Source organism: Heterodontus francisci, chromosome 10, assembly GCF_036365525.1.
Source record: "Heterodontus francisci isolate sHetFra1 chromosome 10, sHetFra1.hap1, whole genome shotgun sequence".
NCBI classification, from domain to species: domain Eukaryota; kingdom Metazoa; phylum Chordata; class Chondrichthyes; order Heterodontiformes; family Heterodontidae; genus Heterodontus; species Heterodontus francisci.
The window spans coordinates 10,711,371-10,738,415 of NC_090380.1; the positions used below are offsets into that span (position 1 = coordinate 10,711,371).

At 43.0% G+C, this 27,045-nt stretch overlaps 1 protein-coding gene across 1 annotated transcript in view; it reads right to left on the minus strand.

The window, feature by feature from the left end:
- The window catches only part of zrsr2 (zinc finger (CCCH type), RNA-binding motif and serine/arginine rich 2), a 47,531-nt gene that overhangs the window by 3,719 nt on the left and 16,767 nt on the right, over positions 1–27,045 (minus strand). Inside the window, exons 6-11 of the mRNA XM_068041332.1 lie at positions 25,954–25,992; positions 15,996–16,111; positions 12,605–12,818; positions 11,034–11,089; positions 9,102–9,211; positions 4,124–5,039 (exon numbers count right to left, since the gene is read on the minus strand). Coding sequence (XP_067897433.1) covers positions 4,126–5,039; positions 9,102–9,211; positions 11,034–11,089; positions 12,605–12,818; positions 15,996–16,111; positions 25,954–25,992 — 1,449 coding nt within the window. The 3' untranslated portion in view covers positions 4,124–4,125. The remainder of the gene's footprint in view (positions 1–4,123; positions 5,040–9,101; positions 9,212–11,033; positions 11,090–12,604; positions 12,819–15,995; positions 16,112–25,953; positions 25,993–27,045) is intronic.

Below are 27,045 nucleotides of genomic sequence, written 5' to 3' on the forward strand. Positions count from 1 at the left end.
TGGTAATCTAGAGGCCTGGACAAATGCCCTGGGGACATGAGTTCAAATCCCACCACAGTAGCTGCTGGAATTTAAATTCAATTAATTATTAAATTCAACAAATAAATAAAAATCTGGAATTGAAAACTAATCTCAGTAATGGTGCCATGAAACTATCAATTGTCATAAAAACCCATCTGGTTCACTAATATCCTTTAGGGAAGGAAATCTGCAGCCTTTACCTGGCTTGGCCTACATGTGACTCCAGACCAACAGCAATGTGGTTGACTCTCAACTGCCCTCTGAAATGGGTCAAGCAAGCCAATTGGCTCAAGGGCAATCAGGGATGAGCAACAAATGTTGGCCTTGCCAGCGATGCCCACATCCCATGAAAGGAAAATAAGTGCATTGATTACCTCACACCGTATTGAACTCCATCTGCCATGCTCCTGTCCAATTCACCATTCTGTCTATTACTCTGAAGCCTATAAGTATCTTCTTCACTGCTACATTGCCAAGTCTTGTATCATCTACAAACTTCATAATTGCAGCTCCTAACACCAGAATCAAGGTCTTTTATTAAAAGCTGAAGAGTAACTGGGTCCTGCCGCATTTTCCAGCACCCCACCTGTTAACAGTGTAAGGTTGAACGAGCTGTCTCTCGATGGACAGCAGGCGACCAATTATTTGTTGACATTTCTGCTTCCATCCCTCTCCGGATTGCGCTTCAAGGAGTGGGCTCAACTTCATTTAACTCAGCCTGTTCCTGATGTGTGTGTTTAAAGAAACACCTTTTCCTTTTCTTCCTCCTCCATATTAAAAAGGGAGGGAGCCTACGAGTGCAGAGTGATGCTACTCCAACTTAGTGTACAGTGGGATCCAGAATTTTATCTTCTATTCCAAAAAACAATTTACACCTGGACTCAACAAAACAAAGCAGAGCTAAAACTGATTGGACTTTCTAGGCAGGCTATGAGAGATATAAAATAAATCTATTCAAACTACATGATTGAGAAAACAATGATAGAACCCTAGAAATGATATGGCATAGAAATAGGCCATTCAGCCCATCGTGTCTGTGCTGGCTGAAAAATCTAGCTGCCCATTCTAATCCCACATTCCAGCACATGGCCCGTAGCCTTGCAGGTTACAGTACTTCAGGTGCAGGCCCAGGTACCTTTGAAATGAGTTGAGGGTTTCTGCCTCCGCCACCGATCCGGGCAGTGAATTCCAGACACCCACCACCCTCTGGGTGAAAAAGTTTTCCTCATGTCCCCGCTAATCCTTCTACCTTAAATCTATGCCCCCTGATAATTGACCTCTCCGCTATGGCAAACAGGTCCTTCTGTCTATCTATCTAAGGTACCTTCTATCCTGTCTACTCTGTCTTGGTCCCTCAATTTTGTACACCTCAAATAATACACCCCCTCAGCCTCTATTCTAAGAAAAACAACCCTAGCCTATCCAAACTTTATTCATAGCTGCAATTTTCAAGCCCTGGCAACTTGTAAATCTCCTCTGTACTCTCTCCAGAGCAATTATGTCCTTTCTGTAATGTGGTGACCAGAACTGTACACAATACTCCAGCTGTGGCCTAACCAGCGTTTTATACAGTTCCAGCATTACATCCCTGCTTTTGGATTCTATACCTAAGCCAATAAAGGAAAGCATTCCAAATGCCACCTTCACCACTCTCTCTACCTGTCCTACCACCTTCAGGGACCTGTGAACATGCACTCCAAGGTCTTGCACCTCCTCTACCCCTCAATATTCTCCCATCGCTTTGTTTGCCCTTTACCTCACACTTTCTGGATTGAATTCCATTTGCCGCTTTTCTGCCCATCAACCAAACCATTGATATCTTTCTGGAGTCTACAGCTATCCTCTTCACCATCAACTACATGGCCAATTTTTGTGTAGGCTGCAAATTTCCCAATCATACCTCCCACATTTAAGTCCAAATCATTGATTATATAGTACAAACAGCAAGGGACCCAACACTGAGCCCTGTGAAACGCCACTGGAAACCATTTTCCGTTCGCTGAAATATCTGTCAACCATTACCCACTGATTACTGTCACTGAATCAACTCACCACATTCCCCTGTATCCTATGGGCTTTTACTTTTGTGACCCTTCATCCTCCCAACATTTAAAAACGAGTATACGTGAAGGAATACGAGACTACTTTCAAAAAATGATAATAAATGTTACTGAATAAAAGATTCCCAGCCTCAGGATAGCCAGTTAGGCTTGAGGTTGGGGTTGCTTCTGGAGTTTGCTGCCCAGAGACAGAGCTAAGGTATGGGGCAGTGCCACACACTGCTTTCCTCCTCTCCTAGCCTGGCATCAACTGCTAAATCTTGCAGTGTAAAATCAGGGCGAGCAACCCCCCTTCCACAATGAGAATGCATTGATCTGTATCCATTTCCACCATTCCCCCAGCAGGGGAAACAATTTTTCACTATTTACCCATAGGCCCTTAGGGGTTTCACTCTCTACTGTCTGCTCCTCTCAGTCCTGCTCCCACTCTCTACTTTACTGTCTGCCCCTCTCTGTCCTGCTCCCACCCTCCCCTTTACTGTCAGCTCCCCCTCAATCGCACTCCCACTCTCTCCTTTACTGTCTGCTCCTCAGTCCCGTTCCCCCACTCTCCTTTACTGTCTGCTCATCTGTCCCGCTCCCACTCTCCCCTTTACTGTCTGCTCCTCTGTCCCACTCCCACTCTCTCCTTTACTGTCTGCTCCTCTCTGTCCCGCTCCCACTCTCTCCTTTACTGTCTGCTCCTCTCTCAGTCCCGCTCCCACTCCCCCCTTTACCATCTGCTGCTCAGTCCCGCTCCTACGCTCCCCTTTACTGGCTGCTCCTCAGTCCCACTCCCACTCTCTCCTTCACTGTCTGCTCCTTTGTCCAACTCCCACTCTCTCCTTTACTGTCTGCTCCTCAGACCCACTCCCACTCTCCCCTTTACTGTCTGCTCCTCTCCGTCCCACTCCCACTCTCCCCTTTACTGTCTGCTCCTCTCAGTCCCACTCCCACTCTCTCCTTTACTGTCTGCTCCTCCTCAATCACACTCCCACTCTCTCCTTTACTGTCTGCTCTTCTCAGTCCCGTTCCCACTCTCCCCTTTCCTGTCTGCTCCTCTCAGTCTTGTTCCCCCATTCTCCTTTACTGTCTGCTCCTCTGTCCCACTCCCACTCACCCCTTTACTGTCTACTCCTCAGTCCCATTCCCCCACTCCCCTTTACTGTCTGCTCCTCTGTCCCACTCCCACTCTCCCCTTTATTTGTCTGCTCCTCTGTCCCACTCCCACTCACCCCTTTAATGTCTGCTCCTCTCTGTCCTGCTCCCACTCTCCCTTTTACTGTCTGCTCCTCAGTCCCACTCCCACTCTCTCCTTTACTGTCTGCTCCTCTCAGTTCCATTCCCACTCTCTCCTTTACTGTCTGCTCCTCTGAGTCTCACTTCCACTCTCCTTTAATGTCTGCTCCTCTCCGTCCCGCTCCCACTCCATCCTTTACTGTTTGCTCCTCAGTCCCGCTCCCACTCTCCTTTACTGTTTGCTCCTCTCAGTCTCACTTCCACTCCATCCTTTACTGTCTGCTCCCCTCTCATTCCCACTCCCCTTAACTGTCTGCTCCTCAGTCCCACTCCACCCTTTACTGTCTGCTCCCCTCTCATTCCCACTCCCCTTTGCTGTGTGCTCCTCTCTCATTCCCGCTCCACACTCCTTTATTGTCTGCTCCTCTCAGTACCGCTCTCTTTTACTGTCTGCTCCTTTCAGTCCTGTTCCCACTCTCCCCTTTCCTTGCTCTGCCATTCACCATCTTGCTGATGCCGATCTGTGTCCATACAATCCCATCCACCAGTCCTCTGTCATCCCCACTGAAGCTCCTAATCCTGTTATTTCTCCATCTTCCCCACCCAAGCAACCAACCCTCAATCCCCTGTATCACCTAATCCCCATCCTGTCAGTCTAGCCCCCGTCGCAGTTTCCTGAGCCGAGTCGCCTGCCTCCCCCAAAGTCCCAATTTTCTGACTCCCCACAAGATGGACAGTACTGTAGCATTTCGGTTAACAATGCTAAGTTACTCCTCCAATATTTTTATCTCCTTTGGCAATTCTCAATGTAAGAAAAAAGTTACCTTCACACATCTACAGCTTCTGTTTCTGTTGGGTCTTCTAGTTTGGCAGGCACGGTTGAATCGCTTGCAGAGCTCTTTGTACTTGGAGAAGTGGAAAGGCTTCTTGTTTCCGGATTATCCATAGTGCCTTGTGTGTCCTTCCCTATTGAACTAGCTGGAGAGTTTCTGGGATCACTTTCTGGTCTTTTTGTTTTGGCATCTTTAGATTTGCTTTCAGACCTGTTCTTGGCTTTCTTCTCTCTCTTTGCTTTCTTTTTGCTTCTTTTGTATTGTGACTCTCTTTTACTTTTCCTGTTCCACCCGTGTGGACTTCTACTTCTGGATCTTGGTTTACTTTTACTTCTGCTCCGTGAGCTCTCAGTCTCCAAGCCCTTGCTATCAAATCTGTCTCGGCTTCGCCCTTTACTTCTACTCCTGGATCTAGATTTACTTCTACTCAGTGACCGCTCTTCACTTCTGCTCCTTGACCTACATTTACTTCCATCTCTGCTTCTCGATCTCCTTCGATCTTGACTTATGCTTCGAGACCTCTGTGATCTTCTTCTTTCTTTACTCCTGCTTCTGCGATACCTCTCTCTGCTTCGTGACCTCCTTCTATCCTGACTCCTACTTCTGGACCTCTGCGAGCGTTTCCTATCTCTGCTCCTGCTTCTCTTTCTTTTCCTTTCAGACTCTCCAGATCTTCTCTGCATCTTGTCTGGACTACAGCTATACCGCCTCCTAGATCGACTGTGGTAATCATGACGATAGCTTGTTCTTTCTCGCCTCTCAATATGTTTATTAGAATAGGATTTTGTTCTATCTGGTGATATGTAAAGGTCTCGGTCAGCCTCCCAGAACTCGCTGTTAGGATTCCTGAACACGTGAAGAAAATTGCAGTGTTTCCCTCTGGGGCACTTGCGTCTTTCATAAAGTCCTGTTGAGAGAATTAATAAAATCTTTACAAAACGTCACTGACTCCTGGTACCATTCAACTAGCAATCAACTAATTCCAAAATGTACCAGCCAAGCGTTAACTCACGAAACTGAAACCTCCCTGGAAACATACTAGAAACTAGTGGCCATTAACTCAGCAAGCTAGACGGATTGGCAGAATCCATGCAGCAAAGTTAAATCATAGAATGGTTACAGCACAGAAAGCGGCCATTCGGCCCATTGTGTCCATGCCATTTCTCCAAGAGCAATTTAGCTAATCCCGCTTCCCCGCCCTTCCCTGTAGACTTGCACATTTTTTCCCCCTTTGAAAGCCAGGATCGCCTCTGCCTCCACCAGGCTTTCAGACAGAGCATTCTAGATCCTAACCACTCGCTGCTTAAAAAATGTCTTGTGTCACCTTTGTTTTTTTGTCCATCACTTTAAAATCAGTGTCCTCTGGTTCTGGATCCTTGTGCCAATGGGAACAGTTTATCTCCATCTACTCTGTCCAGACTCTCATAACTTTGAACACCTTTATCCAATCTCCTTCTAATCTTCTCTTCTCCAAGGACAACAGACCCAGCTTTTCCAACCTATCCACATAACTAAAGTTCCTCATCTTGGAACCATTCATGAATCTTTTCTGTACCCTCTCTAAAGCAGTTACATCCTTCCTAAAGTGCGGTGCCCAGAATTGGACACAATACTCAGCTGAGGCCAAACCAGTTTTGCATTGTACCATTTTATATTACCTCTCCTCATTCTTCCTACCAAAATGTATCACTTCACACTTCCCTGCGTTATCTGCCCTGTGTCCACCCATTCAACCAGCCTATGTCCTCTTGAAGTCTATTATCCTCCCCACAGTTCACAATACTTCCAGGTTTTGTGGAAAAATTTGAAATTGTGCCCTGTACACCCAAGTCTAAGTCATTGATATACATCAAGAAAAGCAATGGTCCTAATATCAACCCCTGGGGACCCCCACTACGTACTGTCCTCCCACCCGAAAAACAACCATTTACCACTACGGTTTCCTGTTTCACAGCCATCTTCATATCCATGCTGCCACTACCCCTTTAATTCCATGACCTCAACTTTAATCAAGTGCCACATAATAGGCCTGTTAGCAAACATCTTTTAGAAGTCTATACACACATCAACCTCATTATCCACATCAACTCTGTCACCTCATCAAAACACTCAAGTATGTTAAATATGATTCACCTTTAACAAACTCGCATTGGCTTTAATTAATCCATCCTTGTCCAAGTGACTTAATTTTTGTCCCGGATTATTGTTTCTACAGATTTACCACCAAGGTTAAACTGTCTGGCCTTTAGTTTCTGGGCTTGTCCTTGCATTATGTTTTGAACAAGGGTGTAATATCTGCAATTCTCCAGTCCTTTGGCACCACTCCTGTAATCTAAGGAGGATTATGGCCAATATCTCCCTAATTTCTGTCCTTACTTCTCTCAGTATCCTCGAATACATCCCATCTGGTTCTGGTGACTTATCAACTTAAGTACAGCCAGCCTTTTAGCCCATCCAGTGTCTCAACTATCTCCTCCTTCACTATGACTTCGGCAGCATCTTCTTTGATAAAGACAGATGTAAGGTATTCATTTAGTACTTCAGCCATGCCCTCTGCCTCAATGTGCAAATCCCCTTTTTGGTCCCTAATTAGCCCCACCCCTCCTCCTCTTATTACCCTTTGACTATTGTCACGCACACGAAAGGAACAGTGATGAACTAAAGTGAACTACAGCAATCATGAACTATAAAAATGAACTGGTGAATTAAACTCCCCCAAAAAGACACATTTTGCTGCAAACAAGATGGAGTAAGAGGTCAGGTGACCCCTCCTGTACTGCAAATATACATCATGACTGTTGAAGACTAAACTCATCATCGCGTCCGGACTAGCTCCAGGGAAGGCATATTAAAATGTTAAACAGGCCATTCAAACTAAATGGCTCCTACCTTCAGAAATTGGACTGACAAAGACTTCACAGACAAAGCGACTCTATATGCAAAGTCAAGATAATAGATGGGAAATAACACTCGAGATAAACCACATTCCAATTCCATTGTGTAACAATGGCCCCGCGTTCAAAGACGCTGAATGGACACCAGGGGAGAGCATTTTTTGGTCACCTGACCAAAACCCAGCCTGATGAGGATTTTTCTGAAAATTATATTTCTCAGAGACAGAGAAAAGGCCAGCCAGTGAGGAAGCGGAGACATCCATTCCAGCAAGACCAAGACCCTGCCTGTAACATCTTTAAACCACCGAGGCAGAGACTCGAAAGCTAAAGTTAAAAATTTCACAGATGGGGAGTTTTCAACAAGATTGTCCACCGACTTTGACTGAGTCTCAAAATGAAGGAATCTGCAATACTCAAGTGAAGCAAGACAGGGAACGCCAGCCAGGCCTGCAACCCTGTTAAAGATTCCTCCTGGAAAACCAAGGTGGTTTCAAAGTGAATTCTTTTTAGAACCACCAGACTTACATGCATGCTATCCTCCAATCTCTATCTGTTCTTGTGTGCGCGCATGTGCATGCCTGTGAGAGGGGGTGAGGTTGCGAGCATTTCTGGGTATTATTTAATCTTTCTTTTAAAAAATGAGAAAACGCGTCATTTGTCTGTTTATTTGACCCTTAAAACACTCGAACTAAAACGCTTTTTTGTTTTAAAAACATTATCTGCAGTCAGTTGAGAGGTTAAAAAGTAGGTCACCCACACCATTTCTCTCCTCTCTGTAACACTATATGCCTATAGAAGAATTTTAGATTCTCTTATGTTAGCTGCCAGTCTCTTCGCCTCTCATTTCCTTTTTCACTTCCCCTCTGAACTTCCTATATTCAGCCTGGTTCTCACTTGTATTAGCAACCTGACATCTGTCAAATGCTCCCTTTTTCTGCTTCACCTTACTCTCTATCTCTTTTGTCATCCAGGGAGCTTTGGCTTTGCTTGCCCTACCTTTCCCCAATGTGGGAATGCATCTTGACTTCGACTGTACCTGAACTATCTCCTCTTTAAAGGCAGCCCATTGTTCCGTTACTGTTTTGCCTACCAATCTTTGATTCCAATTTACCCGGGCCAGATCAGTTTTCAACCCAATTAATTATTTTTACTCTGGATTGCTCTTGGTTCTTTTCCATAGCTAACCTAAATCTTACGATACTATGATCACTGTCCCCTAAGACTTTATCCATCTGACCCAGCTCATTCCCAGACCCAGCAATGCCTCCCTTCTTTGTTGGGTCAGAAACATACTGATCAAGGAAATTCTCCTGAACACTTCAGAAGCTCTTTCCTCTCTCTGTCCTTTACACTATTGCTATCCCATTTTATATCAAGATAAATGAAATCCCCCATTATCACTTCTCTATAGTTCTTGCACTTCTCTTTAATTTCCTTAGAAATTCGTTCCTCTATATCTTTCCCAATTGGTGGCCTATAGAATACACCCAGCAATCTAACGATACTTTCTATTGTTTCTTAGCTCTAACCAAATAGATTTTGTCCTTGACCCCTCTAGAACATCCTCTCTCTTCAGCACTATAATATTTTCCTTAATCAATATTGCCACCCCTCCTCCTTTCTTTCCTGAATACCTTGTTTTTAGGGATATTTCAGTGCCCAGTCCTGCCCCTATTTGAGCCAGGTCTCCGTTATTGCCACATCTTCCCACGCTCTTTGAATTCACATACATGCACTGTAAATCTGAATTAGATTTACTGTATTTCCTCTTACTCTGACCCCACCTAATACCTCATCATTTCTTACTTTAGTGCTATCTGTCTCTTCCAATTCTTTGTGCACCTTGTTTATCCTTCCTAATGTTACATCCTAGTCCCCAGCCCACTGTCACATTAATTTAAATCCTGCCCAAACCTCCCTGCGAAGACACTGGTTCCTGCATTAATATACTGTATAGCAGAGGCTAGATTAAAATTTGGACATTACAGATGTGCAATAATCAAACACCCAGATTAGCTAAACCAATAAGTATAGACATATTGAAATTACAAATGAAAAATACAATCAGAACAAACCACATATTGCTGTCTTCCATCGAGTCACAGGTGAAAATTCACACTGCAACTGTTTCCCCGCGTACCAACGCCCATTGAACAGTGCGAAGGCCTGCTGGCATTCCTCCTCTCTACAGCAAACCACAAGCAATCAGGTGTTACCAAAGAGTGACCACAGATACATTTCAATTTATGAGATCTACTGATACTTTATAGCAGGGGAGGCGGTGGCGAAGTGGTATAGTCACTGGACTAGTAACCCACAGACCCAGGGTATTGCTCTGGGGACATGGGTTCGAATCCAACCACAGCAGAAGGTGGAATTTGAATTCAATTAATAAGTATGGAATTAATGATGGCTATGAAACCATTGTCGATTGTTGTAAAAACCCATCTGGTTCACTAATGTCCTTCAGGGAAGGAAATCTGCTGTCCTTACCTGGTCTGGCCGACATGCGACTCCAGACCCACAACAATGTGGTTGACTCTTACATGCCCTCTGAAACGGCCTAGCAAGCCTCTTAGTTGTATCTAACTGCGACCAAGTCAATAAAAAGGAATAAAACCGGACGGACCACCCGCATAGATCTAGACACTGGAAACGACAACAGCAAACCCAGCCCTGTCGACCCTGCAAAGTTTTCCTAACATCTGGGGGCTTGTGCCAAAATTGAGAGAACTGTACCACAGACTAGTCAAGCAACAGCCCGACAGTTATACTCACGGAATCATACCTTACAGACAATGTCCCAGACACTGCCATCACTATCCCCGGGTATGTCCTGTCCCACCGGCAGAACAGATCCAGCAGAGGTGGCGGCACAGTGGTATATAGTAGGGAGGGAGTTGCCCTGGGAGTCCTCAAGATCGACTCTGGACCCCATGAAGTCTCTTGGCATCAAGTCAAACATGGGTAAGGAAAACTCCTGCTGATTACCACCTACTGCCCTCCCTCAGCTGATGACTCAGTACTCCTCCATGTTGAACAGTACTTGGAGGAAGCACTGAGTGTGGCAAGGGAGCAGAATATACTCTGGGTGAGGGACTTCAACGTCCATCACCAAGAGTGGCTGGGTAGCACCACTACTGACGGAGCCCTAAAGGACATAACAGCCCTAACAGCACAGTGGGTGTACCTACCCGACCTGCAGCAGTTCAAGAAGGCAGCTCACCACCACCTTCTCAAGGGCAATTAGGGATGGGCAATAAATGCTGGCCTAGCCAGCGACGCCCACATCCCATGAAAGAATTTACAACAGGTTACACTCCAGCAGAGCGACAAAATATGGAGTTTCATATCCTCAAGGTATGTTACTGATCTGGGGATAGATACTGAATGGAGAGAGGAAACAGTGAGATGCACAGCAGCACAGCAGGGAACGAACTAGCAACCAATCATTAAGGAGAAGTATTGACAAAGGCTGGGGTGTGGTAGTGGGGAGAGCAAAATGGAGGAGTGGGACATGACCAAAAGAGGAAAATATGCACGCAATTCAAAAGATTTATGTCTCATACCTCCCCGCTTTAGAAAAAGGTAGGGTGACTTTCCAAGCTGCAGTTTATCAGCTCGTCTCCCCTCTTGAATCAAAAATCAAGTCCTATTCCAGGTACCACTGGACAAAACCTGAGCTGACACTCCCAGTGCAGTAAAGAGCAAGTGCTGCACTGTTCTGGGGTGACATATTTCAGACAAGACATTAAACTAAGGTCCAATCTGCCTGCTCACACGGACATAAAAGATCCTGTTTACTATTTGTAAAAGGAACAAGGGAGGTCTCCCAGCATCTATATTTATACATTTATACCTCAGCTAATTGGTGATTTATGTCAGTGTTGTCTATGAGCCCTTGCTGTACACAAATTGCTTAGTTAATGGTGACTACACGAAAGACACTGAATAAATGCAAGCTCTTTAACTCAAAGTGCAGAACAGTGTAGAAAATACAGACTTACTTTTGATATTGGATGTACACATTTCCTCGAAGATGTGGCTCATAATTGCAACTAACCTGGAAAATGAATGAATAGTGCAGTTTTATGCATTTGAAATTTGAAACTATACCATATTAAGTAGCATATCAAACATTTTGGCTTATCAAAATGTTTACCTCCCTTTTATCTGTTAAGGGCCAGTGCTTAAATGAGACATACTAATTCACCAATCTTAGTTTTGGAAATCAGAGCTAAAGGCCATGTAGAAAAAAAACCTTTTTAAAAGGAAAGCCCAGAACAAGACACTTTCCTGAAACTGGGATTGTCTGAAAGCAATGAATAATGTCACTTCTGCACAGCTGGGTTACTTAAATATGAATATAGAATTTGCTTTAGTTCAATATCGACACTCACCAAGTAAATTGCAAATCAAGGTATATAATTGCAAACTGGAACTTTTCTACAGTTAACATCTTAAACAAATCTGGGAATACTTAAACTTTAGAACATATTACAGCAAATAAGAGTTGTCCAAATACCTCACAACTTAATGTGAAAGACAATTCAAATAATTGGTGCCTGCTCCTTTAGCACTGGGCTTATAGTTAAATGCAGCACAGAGAGTAGCCCTGTAGCTGACGATCCCTAGCAGCACCAAAGGTTGAACGAGAGCAGGGTCAACCCATTTGTTGGGTGAACGCAACTCTACGTCAGCTGAAGATTTCAATTACTTCCCATACCACAAAGGTTGTTTGTACCTACTGGAGAGAAAAATAAGTTATACTTGAAGTCACAGGAATAAATCTAATGCTTCTCCATCAATGCGCAATTATCCTCTAGCCAAGCAGAAGAGATAAATTCCTGAAAAAGTTGCAAGAAACTCAGCACTACTGAGCCATACACCAGTGAAAAAAAAGACAGATTTTAATACACTAAAGGAGGGCTACAGGGATAGAGCGGGGATTGAGAATGACCAGATTACTCTGCAGAGAGCTGGTACAGACTCAATGGGCCGCACGGTCACCTCCTTTGCCAAGTTACGTCAAACTTGCATCTAGTCTTGGTTAGACAACACTTTAGATTACTGTACACAGTTCTAGTCTCCATATTACAAAAAGGATATAGAAGCTATGGAGAAAGTGCAGATAAAAGCTTTACAAGGATGATACCAGAACTGAGGAGTTATAACTATCAGGAAAGACTGAACAGGCTGGGCCTCTTTTGGCTAGAAAAGCGAAGGCTGAGAGGTGACCTAATTACGAGTGGGTTCACTCGGGTACACCTGAGAGGATGTTTCCACTGGTGTGGGGAGTCCAAAAATAGGGGCCATAAATATAAGATAATCACAAATATATCCAATAAGAAATTCAGGAGACAGTTCCTTGACCAGAATGCAGTTAGAATGTGGAACTCGTCACCACGTGGAACAATTGAGGCAAACAGCATTTAAGGGGAAACTAAATAAACACATGAGGGAGAAAGGAATAGGAAATGTTGATAGGGTGAGATGAAGTAAAGAGAGTGGCCAAATGGCCTGTTTCTGTTGTATAAATTCTATGTATTTTGGTAGATTAAATAAATGTATAAAATACCTTAAATTGTACAACTTTCCCAATGCTCTTAAATTCAGGCAGTACATCCTCATAGAATTCCACAAACTGCTGGTAAATGTCCTCTTCACTGTGCTCCAGGCCAGAATCTGTATCGTAGTCATCTCGTCTACTTTCCTCCATGCCAAAAGTAATAAACATGGCTCGAATAAGAAGGGTCTGACTTGATGCTGGGTAAACATGTTTACGAGAACACCTGTTTGGAAGAAATTTGCACCATTCTGTTATTCATACCAGCCCTTTGTGACAACAGCAATAATTGCAAGAGAATTTCCACATCTAAACGAATGATGTATCTGATCCAACTATGTGCCATCTTAAAAGGAGAGTTAACGTACATGGTCAGTTTGTATAATCAGTAAGCAACTGAACCCTTGCAGGCATCATCTTTGTGGAGGTATAACAGTCTAGATTACACAAATATACAGAGGAACAGGAAGAGTCCATTCAGCCCCTTGAGTTTGTTCCACCATATAATGAGATCATGGCTGATCTGCACCTCAACTCCATTCCCCAGCCTTCGCTCCATATTCCTCGATTCCCTTACCGAATAGCAATCTGTTGATCTTAGCCCTGAAAGCTCCAACTGTCCCCCAGAATCCACAGCCTTTTGGAGGAAAGAAAAATGAACAAGTGCTTCCTGATTTCACTCCTGAATGGACTAGCTCTAGTTTTATACTCTCAAGTTTCAGATTCCATCTACCATAGTAAATAGCTTCTCCGTATCTACTCTATCAAATACTTTTATTGTATTAGACATCTCAAATAGATCAAAGAACAGTACAGCACAGGAACAGGCCATTCGGCCCTCCAAGCCTGCGCCGATCTTGAAGCCTGTCTAAACTAAAACCTTCCGGGGTCCATATCCCTCTATTCCCATCATATTCATGTATTTGTCAAGATGCCTCTTAAACGTCGCTATCGTACCTGCTTCCACCACCTTCTCCGGCAGCAAGTTCCAGGCACTCACCACCCTCTGTGTAAAGAACTTGCCTCGCACATCCCCTCTAAACTTTGCCCCTCGCACTTTAAATCTATGTCCCCTAGTAACTGACTATTCCACCTTGGGAAAAAGCTTCTGACTATCCACTCTGTCCATGCCACTCATAACTTTGTAAACCTCGATCATGTCACCCCTCTACCCAACTTCTAAACTGGAGAATACTATCCAAGTATATGTAAGCTGCCTTCATAATTTCTCTCTTTTAGCCTGGGTATCTTTTTGTAAATCTGTACTGTATGCCATCTAAGGGCAATTTATTCTTCCTGAGTTATGGTGCCCAGAACTATACAGTACCCCAGATGTGGTCTAACAGGACTCTGTATTGAAGTGTAATTTCCACCCCTTTGCATTCCAGCCCCACCTTGAGATAAAGACCAATATTCCATGAGCTGTTTTGATTATGCTTAAACCTGTGCACTAGCTGTTATTGTTCAGTGTACATTAACCCTCAAATCCCTTTGCTCCTCCACACCACTTGATCTTGCCCTATTTAGAACATATTGCGATTTTTATTTGGTCCAAAGTCAATTACCCGACACCTCCCCACATTGAACTATTTCTGCTACTCACTTAATCTGTCAGTCTCCCTTTGTAACTTCCTGCTCTCATATGCACTACTTACTTTGCCTAACTTGGTGCCATCTGCAAACCTGGATATGCAACTCATTATTCCCTCATTGATTATGAAGAAAAGTTGAGGTCCCAGTACAGAAGCCCGAGGAACACTATTTGTTACATACCACCAGAATACATTCCCTTTATCGCACTCCACCTCATACCTCCCAAATATTTCAACCACGTCAGATGATTTACTTCAATTCCGTACACACTAATTTTGTCTATTAATCCGTTGTGTGGAACCTTATCAAATGCATTCAGGAAGTCTATATGGAAAGCATTCACAAACAATCCCCTGTCCACCATGCGAGTTGAATTTAGTCATACATAACCTACCCTTCACAAATTCACACCAACTCTCTGATCAGCTCCTACTTGTTCAAACCCTCAGTGTCTCTGTCCTTGATGATAGAGTCCAACAAATTCCCTCCAATTGAGAGGTCTGTAAGTTTCCTGTCTCTCCCTCTCTGTTGTCTCAAATAACGGAATGACAATTATAATTTCACAATCCAAGGGGAAAATTATTACAAACATTTGCAATTTCTCCACCTGTTACTCTTGATACCCTAGGGTGAAAGCTATCAGACCCTGGATATTTATCTATTCTAGGTCACATCATTTCTACAATGACAAGTGGAAAATACAAGTCTTGATGAATTCAAGGCATTCGTTTTGACAGAATCTTTACTGAGGTTAATTCAGCTTCATCAAAGCAGTTCCAATATTACCAGCATGCTAAACTATTAAAACAAACTAGACAGACAAATCATTGACATTTTAATTCTTCAAGAAACAAGGGAACCGAATGGATCACATTTACTTCATCCAGAAAGCTTTTCCCAAAAAAAATTTGATCAAACAAATGCTAAAAATATTTTACATCTTAAATCACATGCACCACTTGCTGAGTTTCTATCACACCACAAATTACTTGGTTACACCAAACTAAATTGTGTTCAGATTTAACATTTAGTATTTGGTGCCATCTAAAACAACCAACTTTATTATTCAGTATTATAACTTTACAGTGGCCTCCCAAAAGCAGCAATACAAGGGTTAAAATTATACAACTGTTACTTAAACCTACAACCATCTTATACCAGCTTATTGTAGCACTAAACTTCAAAGCACATTCCAGAACTATTCTGCAACCAAAGGGAGAATCTAAAGGAGTGGGGTGGGGGAGGGGTGCGTTTTGTTATGCTGTCCCCAACATCGATATATATAAAAATAGAGCTATAAAAATCTCATCCTTTCTTTGAAGCAAGGAAGAGAAATTTTGCTGCTTCTGTGGTTCATTCCCTCGGTGGCTGTCATTAACAGGGAGCAGCTACCAAAATCCCAGAACAACTACTTATTTTAGTTGGTGTCATCACTTAGACTGGTTAATCTAGAGCCTCCTGACAATTGGTAAACATGATACCAGTAAGGTATGCAGCAAACACAATAGGATTCCCTGCCAGAGTGAGCCAGATTCGATCAATTCCAAGGCTGATCCAAACTTACAACTCCAAACAAAACGAACAGCATCACTTCAGCACTCGGCCCTTCCCTGTCAGTGACATCACCAGAATAGCCATGAAAGGAAGGCAAGTCTTCATCTGGGCCGGAAATTACTTTAACAAGTACAAACAAGTAGGTAACTTTGACAGGGGTGCTTTGAACAAAAAGTACACATGCTAGACTTTTTGAAAGCTGCACTTTGTTTAGTTACACTCAGATTTTAGCATTTATTCCAAATATTTCACTCACCTATCACCAAATCTGCAGGATCCCGTCTTCAGAAAGAATGGACAATATGACTTATCCTTTTCCGTCCCATAATCCTCTGGTGCTTCTGGATTATGCCAAGTGCCACCATTTTCCAGCTGTTGACAAAATAAATCACAACCATAACAGGATTGCAGATTTTAAACAAAAGAGAAAAAAAAAATCCGATCAGATCATGCTGGGTGGAAGGAAGAGTTATGTGGTCAGACGCATAGAGAGATGTTTGAATTAGAATTAGAACATTACAGCGCAGTACAGGCCCTTCGGCCCTCGATGTTGCGCCGAAGGAGAGGAAGCAAAGAGCATGATAAAAGGAAGTTCCTCAGAATTTAAAGCATGGCGAATGGTGTTCCATCAGAGTTGGACTGTTCTTATTTACTACATACCCAAGTGGAGTCCCCATAGGTTCAGTGCTAGGACCACTGCTGTTTTTGATATACATTAATGAATTGGACTTGGGGGGCAAGGCACAGTTGCCAAATTTGCAGATGACAAAACTTGGAAGTGTAGCAAACATTGCAGAAAGTAGTAATGGACTTCAAGAGCACAAACAGGCTGGTAGAATGGGTGGACACATAGCAGATGAAATTCAATGCAGAAAAGTGTGAAGGGATGATACATTTTGTTAAGAATAAAAAGGAGACAAAATATGCATAATGATACAATTTTAAAGTCAGTGCAAGAACAGAGACACCTGGGTGATTGTGGACAAAGCTTTGAAGGTGACAGGACAGCTTAAAAAGCAGTTAATAAAGCATTTGAGATCCTGGCCTTTATAAATAGAAACAGAAAATAGGAGTAGGCCATTCGGCCCTTCTAGCCTGCTCTGCCATTCATTATGATCATGGCTGATCATCCAACTCAGTAACCTGTTCTCGCTTTCCACCATATCCTTTGATCCCTTTAAACCCAAGAGCTATATGTAACGCCTTCTTGAAAACATACAATGTTTTGGCCTCAACTGCTTTCTGTGAGGCATAGAATACAGAAGCCAGGAAGTTATGCTAAACCTATATAACACACTAATTCAGCCCCAGGTGGAGTGTTGTATCCAATTCTGGGCACCACACTTTAGGAAGGATATGAAGGTTTTAGAGAGCGTACAGAAGAGATTTGCACAATGGTTTCAGGGATGAGGGATTACAGTTATGTGGAGAAGCTGGGGATGTCCTCCTTAGAGCAAAGACGACTAGCAGGAGTTTTGACAGGTGTTTAAAATCATGAAGGGTTTAAAGAGAGAGAAAACACAAAACTATTTTCAATGGCTGAAGGGTTGCTAAACAGAGAGCACAGATTTAAGGTGATTGGTAAACGAACCAGGGTGACATGCAAATTTGTTTTTATGCAACGAGAAATTTGGAATTCATTGCCTGATGGGATGGTGGATACAGATTCAATAGTAGTCTTCATAGGGAATTGGATACATAAAGGAGAAAATACAGTAGGGATAATGGGGAAAGAGCCAGCACAGACTCAATCTGCCAAATGGTCTCCTCCTGTGCTGTACTATTCTATGATTTGGGTTTTGGGGGGGGGGGGGGGGGGGGGGAGGATTAATATCAAAATTTGCAGAAGGCATTGATAAGGTAGATAGGAAGAAACTTTTTCCCTTAGCGGAGGTGTCAATAACCAGGGGGCATAGACTTAAGGTAAGGGGCAGGAGGTTTAGAGAGCATTTGAGGAAAAATCTTTTCACCCAGAGGATGGTTGGAATCTGGAACACACTGCCTGAAGGGGCGGTAGAGGCAGCAACCCTCAACAATTAAGTATTTAGATGAGTACTTGAAACGCTACAGCATATAAGGCTAAAGGCCAAGTGCTGGAAAATGGGATTAGAATAGATTGGTATTTGATGGCTGGCACAGACACGATGGGCCGAAGGGCCTGTTTCTGGACTCTATATTTAACCAATTTATTGGAGTGTTTTGAAGGAGTAGCATGCGCTGTGGATAAAGGGGAGCCCGTTGTACTTGGATATCCAGAAGGCATTTGACAAGGTGCCACTTAAAAAGGTTATTGTGCAAAGTAGGAGCTCATGGTATAGGGGGTAACATATTAGCATGGATAGAAGATTGACTGGCTGGCAGAAAACAGAGAGTAATCTTAAATGGGTCCTTTTCTGATTGGCAGGATGTGATAAGTGGAATCCTGCACAGGTCTGTGCCAGGGCCTCAACTTTTTTACAATTTATATCAATGACTTAGATGAGGGGAGCGATGGCATGGTAGTTAAATTTGTAGATGACACAAAGATAGGTAGGAAAGTATGTTGTGAAGAGGACATAAGACTGCAGACCGATATAGATAGGTTGAGTGAATGGGCAAAAATCTGGCAGATGGAGTATAATGTGGGAAAATGTGAAGTTGTTCACTTTGCAGGAAGAATAAAAAAAGCAGAGTATTACTTAAGCAGAGAACGACTGCAGAATTCCGGAGGTGCAAAGAGATCTAGGTGTTCTAGTGCACGGATCACAGGAAGTTAGTATGCAGGTACGGCAAGTCATAAAGACGGCTAAGGGAGTGCTACCTTTATTATGAGAGGAACTGAAAATAAAAGTAAGGATGTAATGCTTCAGTTATACAGGGCATTGGTAAGACTACATCTCAAATAGTGCGCGCAGTTTTGGTCTCCTTATTTAAAGAAGGATGTAAATGCGTTGGAGGTGGTTCAGTGGAGTTTTACTAGATTGATACCTGGAATGAGCATCTTGTCTTATGAGGAAAGGTTGGACAGACTAGGCTTGTTTTCACTGGAGGTTAGAAGAGTGAGGGGAGACTTGATTGAAGTATATAAGATCCTGAACCGTCTTGACAAGGTGGATGTGGAAAGGATGTTTCCTCTTGTGGGCAAGTCCAAAACTCGGGGTATTCTTAAAATTAGGAGTCGCCCTTTTAGGACAGAGATGAGAAGAAATTTCTTCTCAGAGGGTTGAGAGACTTTGGACCTCTGCCTCAGAAGGTGGTGGAGGAGGGGTCATTAAATATTTTTAAGGCGGAGGTAGATAGATTCTTGTTAGGCAAGGGAATCAAGGGTATTCGGGGTAGATGGGAGTGTGGAATTCGAGACGCAAACAGATCACCCATGATCTTATTAAATGGGGGAGCAGGCTAGAGGGGCTGAGTGGCCTACTTAGAGTCATAGAGAGATACAGCGCTGAAACAGGCCCTTCGGCCCACCGAGTCTGTGCTGACCAACAACCACCCATTTATACTAATCCTACATTAATCCCATATTCCCGATCACTTCCCCACCATTCTCCTACTATCCTACCTACACTAGGGCCAATTTACAATGGCCAATTTACCTATCAACCTGCAAGTCTTTGGCTGTGGGAGGAAACCGGAGCACCCGGCGGAAACCCTCGCGGTCACAGGGAGAACTTGCAAACTCCGCAGCGACAGTACCCAGAACCGAACCCGGGTCGCTGGAGCTGTGAGGCTGCAGTGCTAACCACTGCGCTGCCACTTCTGCTCCTAATTCATATGTCTGTATGCTTCCACTGCCTTTTGAGCAAGAGAGCGTTCCAAAGACTCATGATCCTCAGATAAAAAATTTCTCCTCATCTCTGTCTTAAATGACCGACCCCTTATTTTTAAACTGCGACCCCTAGTTCCAAATTCTCCCACAAAGGAAACATCCTTTCCACATCCACCCTGTCAAGACCCCTCAGGAGCTTATATATTTCAATCAAGTCGCCTCTTCCTCTTCTAAACTCCAGCAGATACATGCCTTGCCTGTCCAACCTTTCCTCATTAGACAACCTGCCTATTCCAGGTATTACTCTAGTAAACCTTCTCTGAACTGCTTCCAATGCATTTACATCCATCCTTAAATAAGGAGACCAATACTATATACAGTACTCCAGATGTGGTCTCACCAATGCTTTGTATAACTGAAGCACAATCTCCTTATTTTTGTATTCAATTCCCCTCGCAATAAATGATAACATTCTATTGGCTTTCCTAATTACATGCTGTACCTGCATACTAATTTTTTGCAATTCATACACTAGGAAACCCAGGTCCCTCTGCATCTCAGAGCTCAGCAATCTCTCACTGTTTAGATAATACACTGCTTTTTTTATTTTACCTTCCAAAATGGACAATTTCACATTTTCACACATTATACTCCATTTGCCAGATATTTGTCCACTCACTTAACCTATCTAAATCCCTTTGTAGCCTCCTGATGTCCTCTTCACAACTTACTTTCTTAACCATCTCAGCAAATTTAACAACCATACCTTCGGCCCCTGCAACCAAGTAATTTATATAAATTGTAAAATGTTGAGGCCCCTGCACTGATCCCTGTGGCACACCACTCGTTACATCTTGCCAACCTGCAAGTTAGTTAAACATGACATTCCTCTAAGAAATCCATGCTGGCTTTCCTTAATTAACCCTCATTTGTCCATGTGATTATTAATTCTATCCTGAATTATTCTTTCTAGAGGTTACTCCACCACCGAAGCTAAAACTGACTGGCCTATAGTTGCTGGGCTTATCTTTACAACCTGTTTTGAACAAGACTGTAACGTTTGCAATTCTCCAGTCTTCTGGCACCACCCACGAGTCTACAGAAGATTGAAAAATTATGGCCAGTGCCTCCACGATTTCCACCCTCACTTCCCTCAGTATCCTTGGATGCATCTCAACCGGTCCTGGTGCTTTATCCACTTTAAGTAAGACAGTCTATCTAATACTTCCTCTTTATCAATTTTAAACCCTTCTCATGTCTGAACTACCTCCTCTTTCACCATTGCCTGGGTTGCATCTTCTTCCTTGGTAAAGGCAGATTAATTTAATATCTGTTATGCCCTCTGCCTCCATGTGTAAATCCCCTTTACAGTCCCTAATCGGCCCAACTTCTCTTTTTAGCAGCCTTTTCCTATTTATATGTCTATAGAAAACTTTGGGATTTCCTTTAATGTAGCTGCCAGTCTCTCTTCCTGCTCTCTTTGCTTCTCTTATTTGCTTTTTCACTTCCCCTCTGGATCTTCTATATTCAACCTGGTTCTCAATAGTAGTTTCTACCTGGCATCTGTCATAAGCACACTTTTTCTTCTTTATCTTAACCTCTACCTCTTTTGTCATCCAGGGAGCTCTGGATTTGTTTACTCTACCTTTCCCCTTCGAGGGAACCTACCTTGACTTTGCCATAACTCTTCTTTGAAGGTAGCCCTTGTTCAACTACTGCGTTTCCTGCCAACCTCCAATTTATTCACCCCAGTTCCGTTCTCCACCCCCACCCCACCCCCCACATTGAAGTTGGATTTCCCCCAGTTAATTATTCTTACTCTGGGTTGTTCTTTGTCCTTTTCCATAGTCAGCCTAAACTGTATGATACAATGATTGCTGTCCCCCAAATGATCTGATACTTGACCCACCTCATTCCCAAGAATCAGGTCTAGCAATGCCTCCCCTCTCATTGGACCAGAAACATACTGCTGTAGCAAATTTTCCTGAATACTCTAGAAACTCTTGCTCCTCACTACTCTTTATACTACTATCCCAGTTTACGTTCAGATAATTAAAGTCCCTCATTATAACCCTATAATTTTTGCACCTAATTTCCTTGCAAATTTGTTCCTCCAAGTCCCTCCCACTAGCTGGTGGCCTATAGACAACACCGAACAATGTAACTGCACCTTTTTTGTTCCTTAGCTCTAGCCAAATTGATTCCATTCTCGACCCCTCCGGGACATTCTTTTTCTCCAGCAGTGCAATGCTCTTGGTAAATATCACCACCCCTCCCCCTTTTTTCCCTTTCCTATCTTTCCTGAACACCTTGCATCCAGGAATATTCAATACCCAGTCTTTCCCCTTCTTTAAGCCAGGTCTGTTATAGCCTGAACATATTTCCACATGGCAATCTGTGCCTGCAACTCATCAATCTTATTCACAACATTCCCATGCATTCACATACATGTATATTAAGCCTGATTCAGACTTTATACTTTCTCCTTTACTCTTACCCCATATAGAAAGATAGGTCTCTGATCTAATGACCCCTATTATCTACTAGCAGGAAGTGGAATAGCTAGATGAGGTGGGTTCTCCTCCCCTCTTATCACAGAATAGTTTGAGCCCATTAACATGTGATTGCAAGTGAGGCAGGTAGGGGGATCCTGAGTTCAGGAGTGGAGGAACCTCAGCCTTTGACCTTATCCAACAGGTACGAGATACTTGTTCCCTGTGTGGATGAGGAAAAGGGCTGCGGGGAAGATGAGCCAACTGACCATGGCACCATGGTGCAGAAGGCCATTCAAGAGGGGGGAGCAAAAAGACAAGTGGCAGTTATAGGGGATTCTATAATTAGGGGGATAGATAGTATCCTTTGCAAGCCGGATCGGGAGTCCCGCATGGTGTGTTGCCTGCCCGGTGCCAGGGTGCAGGACATCTCTGACCGGCTTGAAAGGATATTGGAGCAGGAGGGGGAGGATCCAGTTGTTGTGGTCCACGTTGGGACTAACAATATAGGCAAGGCTAGGATGGAGGACCTGTTTGGGGATTATAAAGCACTAGTAGCGAAATTAAGGAACAGGTCCTAGAGGGTCATAATCTCCGGATTACTGCCCGAGCCACGTGCAAATTGGCTTAGGGATAAGAATATTAGGGAAGTAAACACGTGGCTAAGGGAGTGGTGTGGGAAAGAGGGGTTCCATTTCATGGGGCATTGGCATCAGTTTTGGAACCGGGGGGATCTGTACCAATGGGACAGTCTCCACCTGAACCGATCTGGAACCAGTGTTCTAGCGAAACGGATAAATAGGGTGGTCTCTAGGACTTTAAACTAGTGAGTCGGGGGGAAGGGAAAGGGAAAACGACAGGGAGTATGATGATAAATAAAAAGGTAAGCAGCAGGCTAACATGTGTGTAGGAGGGTTTAAGTTCAAGGCAGACTATGAAAGAAGCAGAAAGGAAGGATAACTCGGGAGTTATTATTAGAGATGTTGGAAATCATGAGGGTAAGAAAGCTAGCATAAAGGCACTCTACCTGAATGCTCGTAGCATTCGTAACAAGGTTGATGAGTTAACGGCACAAATCATCACGAATAAATATGATTTGGTAGCCATTACGGAGACATGGTTACAGGTTGGTCACGACTGGGAGTTAAATATCCAGGGGTACCAGACTATTTGGAAGGACAGACAGTAAGGTAAGGGAGGTGGTGTAGCTCTGATACTCAAGGACGACATCAGGGCGGTGCTGAGATGATATAGGTTCTATGGAGAATGAGGTTGAATCCATTTGGGTGGAAATTAGAAACTCTAAGAAAAAAAGAAGTCATTGATAGGCGTAGTCTATGGGCCACCAAATAATAACATCATATTGGGGCGGGCAATAAACAAAGAAATAACTAATGGCTGTAAAAATGGTACGGCAATTATCATGGGGGATTTTAATCTACATGTAGATTGGTCGAACCAGCTCAGTCAGGGTAGCCTTGAGGAGGAATTCGTTGAGTGTATCCGTGATAGTTTTCTTGAACAGTATGTAATGGAACCGACGAGGGAGCAAGCTATCCTAGATCTAGTCCTGTGAAATGAGACAGGAATAATTAATGACCTCATAGTTAGGGATCCTCTTGGAAGGAGTGATCACAGTATGGTTGAATTTAGAATACAGATGGAGAGTGTGAAGATAAAATCCAATACCAGGGTCCTGTGCTTGAACAAGGGGGACTACAATAGAATGAGGGAGGACTTGGCTAAAGTGGACTGGAAACAAAGATTTTACGGTGGGACAGTTGACGAGCAGTGGAGGACTTTCAAAGCAATTTTTCAAAGTGCTCAGCAAAGGTATATTCCAGTGAAAAGGAAGGACTGGAAGAAAAGGGGTAATCTGCCATGGGTGTCTAAGGAAATAAGGGAGGCTATCAAATTGAAAGAGAAGGCATAAAAAGTGGCCAAAAGCAGCATGAAACTAGAAGATTGGGCAAACTTTAAAGGTCAACAGAAAGCTACAAAAAGAGCTATAAAGAAAAGTAAGATAGAACATGAGAAAAAACTAGCACAGAATATAAAGACAGATAGCAAAAGTTTCTATAAATATATAAAACGAAAAAGAGTGGCTAAAGTAAACGTTGGTCCTTTAGAGGATGAGAAGGGGAATTTAGTTATGGGATATGATGAAATGGCCGAGGCATTGAACAGGTATTTTGTATCGGTCTTCACAGTGGAGGACATTAATAACATGCCAGTAATTGACAAAGAGACGAACGTAGGAACAATCATTATTACGGAAGAGGTAGCGTTGGGCAAGCTAATGGAGCTAAGGATTGATAAGTCTCCTGGCCCTGATGGAATGTATCCCAGAGTACTAAAAGAGATGGCGGGAGAAATAGCAGGTGCACTGACGGTAATTTTCCAAAATTCGCTGGACTCTGGGGTAGTCCCAGCTGATTGGAAAACAGCAGATGTGACGCCACTGTTTAAAAAGGGAGGTAGACAAAAGATGGGGAATTATAGACCGGTTAGCTTAACCTCTGTAGTGGGGAAGATGCTCGAGTCTATTATCAAGGAAGAAATAGCAGGGCATCTCGATAGAAATTGTCCCGTTGGGCAGACGCAGCATGGGTTCATGAAGGGCAGGTCATGCTTGACAAATCTTTTGGAATTCTATGATGACATTACGAGCAAGGTGGACAGTGGGGACCCAGTGGATGTGGTGTACCTAGATTTCCAAAAGGCCTTCGACAAGGTGCCGCACAAGAAGCAGAGAGTGGGGATAAATGAGTGCTATTCTGGGTGGCAATCAGTCACTAGTGGTGTGCCTCAGGGATCGGTGTTGGGACCGCAATTATTTACAATTTATATAGATGATTTGGAGTTGGGGACCACGTGTAGGGTGTCAAAGTTTGCAGATGACACTAAGATGAGTGGCAGAGCAAAGTGTGCAGATGACTGTGAAACTTTGCAGAGGAACATGGATACATTGAGTTAGTGGGCAAAGGTCTGGCAGATGGAATACAATGTTAATAAATGTGAAGTCATTCATTTCGGTAGGAGTAACAGTAAAAAGGATTATTACTTGAATGGTAAAAAGTTGCAGCATGCTGCTATGCAGAGGGACCTAGGTGTCCTTGTGCATGAATCACAGAAGGTTGGTCTGCAGGTACAGCAAGTAATTAGGAAGGCAAATGGAATTTTGTCCTTCATTGCTAAAGGGATTGAGTTTAAAAGCAGAGAGGTTATGTTGCAGCTGTATAAGGTATGGGTGAGGCCCGCACCTGGAGTACTGTGTACAGTTTTGGTCTCCTTACTTGAGAAAGGATATACTGGCACTGGAGAGGGTGCAGAGGAGGTTCACTAGGTTGATTCCAGAGTTGAGGGGGTTGGCTTATGAGGAGAGACTGAGTAGATTGGGATTATATTCACTGGAGTTCAGAAGAATGAGGGGGGATCTTATAGAAACCAATAAAATCATGAAGGGAATAGATAACATACAAGTAGAGAGGATGTTTCCACTGGCAGGTGAAGCTAGGACAAGAGGGCATAGCCTCAAGATGAGAGGGAGCAGATTTAGGACTGAATTAAGAAGGAACTTCTTCACCCAGAGAGTTGTTAATCTATGGAATTCCTTGCCCAGTGAAGTAGTTGACGCTTCTTCAGTAAACGTCTTTAATGCTAAGGTAGATATCTTTTCGAACAATAAAGGAATTACGGGATACGGTGGGAGCGCGGGTAAGTGGATCTGAGACCACGAAAAGATCAGCCATGATCTTATTGAATGGCGGAGCAGGCTCGAGGGGCCGGACGGCCTACTCCTGCTCCTAGTTCTTATGATCTTATGAACACTCACTGACATTCAGTGGCTCATCAATGCTGAATAGATTCCACATATTTGTACAGATAGGGTTTTACTAAATCTATTTTTCATTACGTATAACTCAGTTTAAATTATATATTATTCAAAGGACTCAAAGATCATACAGTACCTGACTTTCCGCCTGATCCAGCATTTTCTGAACAGCTTCCTACAAATGGTGTAAACACAGCACTGGTAAAAATCCTGCAGTACATATCTGGTACACATCTGATTCTACTTGTTAAGAATGACAGTTTTAGAAAGTGGATTCATGACTGGGACTTCAATTATTTAAAAAGTTATTTTAAAACAATTAAATTCACATGTATGAGCTACAATTTCAATTCAGTTACAAAAAAGTGAAATACGTGAAAATTTACATACTTATCCCTAAAATACCACAATCCGGCATTCATAATGGAAAGTACTTTGCCGCAAATCTAAATATTGCTCATTCATTGGATTTAAGACTGAACTCTCTCTCCCCTACCCACCCCATGTCCCCTCCCAACATTCAGCAATGTCAGTCAACCCAAAAAAAGGTAGCAATCATAACTTTTTAATTCCTAAAACGTACACAACCACAAAGTATCAGCGTCTGGAGCATGACTAGCTCAGTCCCCATATGCTGGATATCCAAGGTGTACAGATTCATTTACAAAATAGCTGAATATAACGGTTAGGGTTTTTCTTTTTATGTAAATGACAATCAAACTAGCTGAAAGGGTACCAGATCAGAATGCACAGCAATTCGAATCAGGATTCTAGCACTTGAACTGGTTGCAAGACTGACAGAAGTGGTCTTGAACGAACGGTTCAGTTTAAAAAGTTTTGGGAAGTTTAATATCAAAGGCTACGAGACAAAGATGATTTGACTTGTAAATCTTTACATTTCACACAGGACGGGTGATATCTGAAACTAAAAGACTCAATTCTAATCACGTTTGCTTAGTATTATGAAAAAGATACATCTTGTTGGATTAGTCAGTAAGGATGAACGGTGGAAACTCTTTCGTACAGGACTGTTAAGGAATATCACTTGTAAAGGTCCAGATAATTTTCATGAACACATTATGTAAACACAATGCTGTTACAACATAAAGCATTACATTATAAAAGGTAAGGAATAATGCATTAAAAAGAATTTCCATATAATTCCTAGTGTATGATTAATTGCTTGTTGAATTCTCTTACTTTCAGTACTATGCTAGCTTAATCTGGA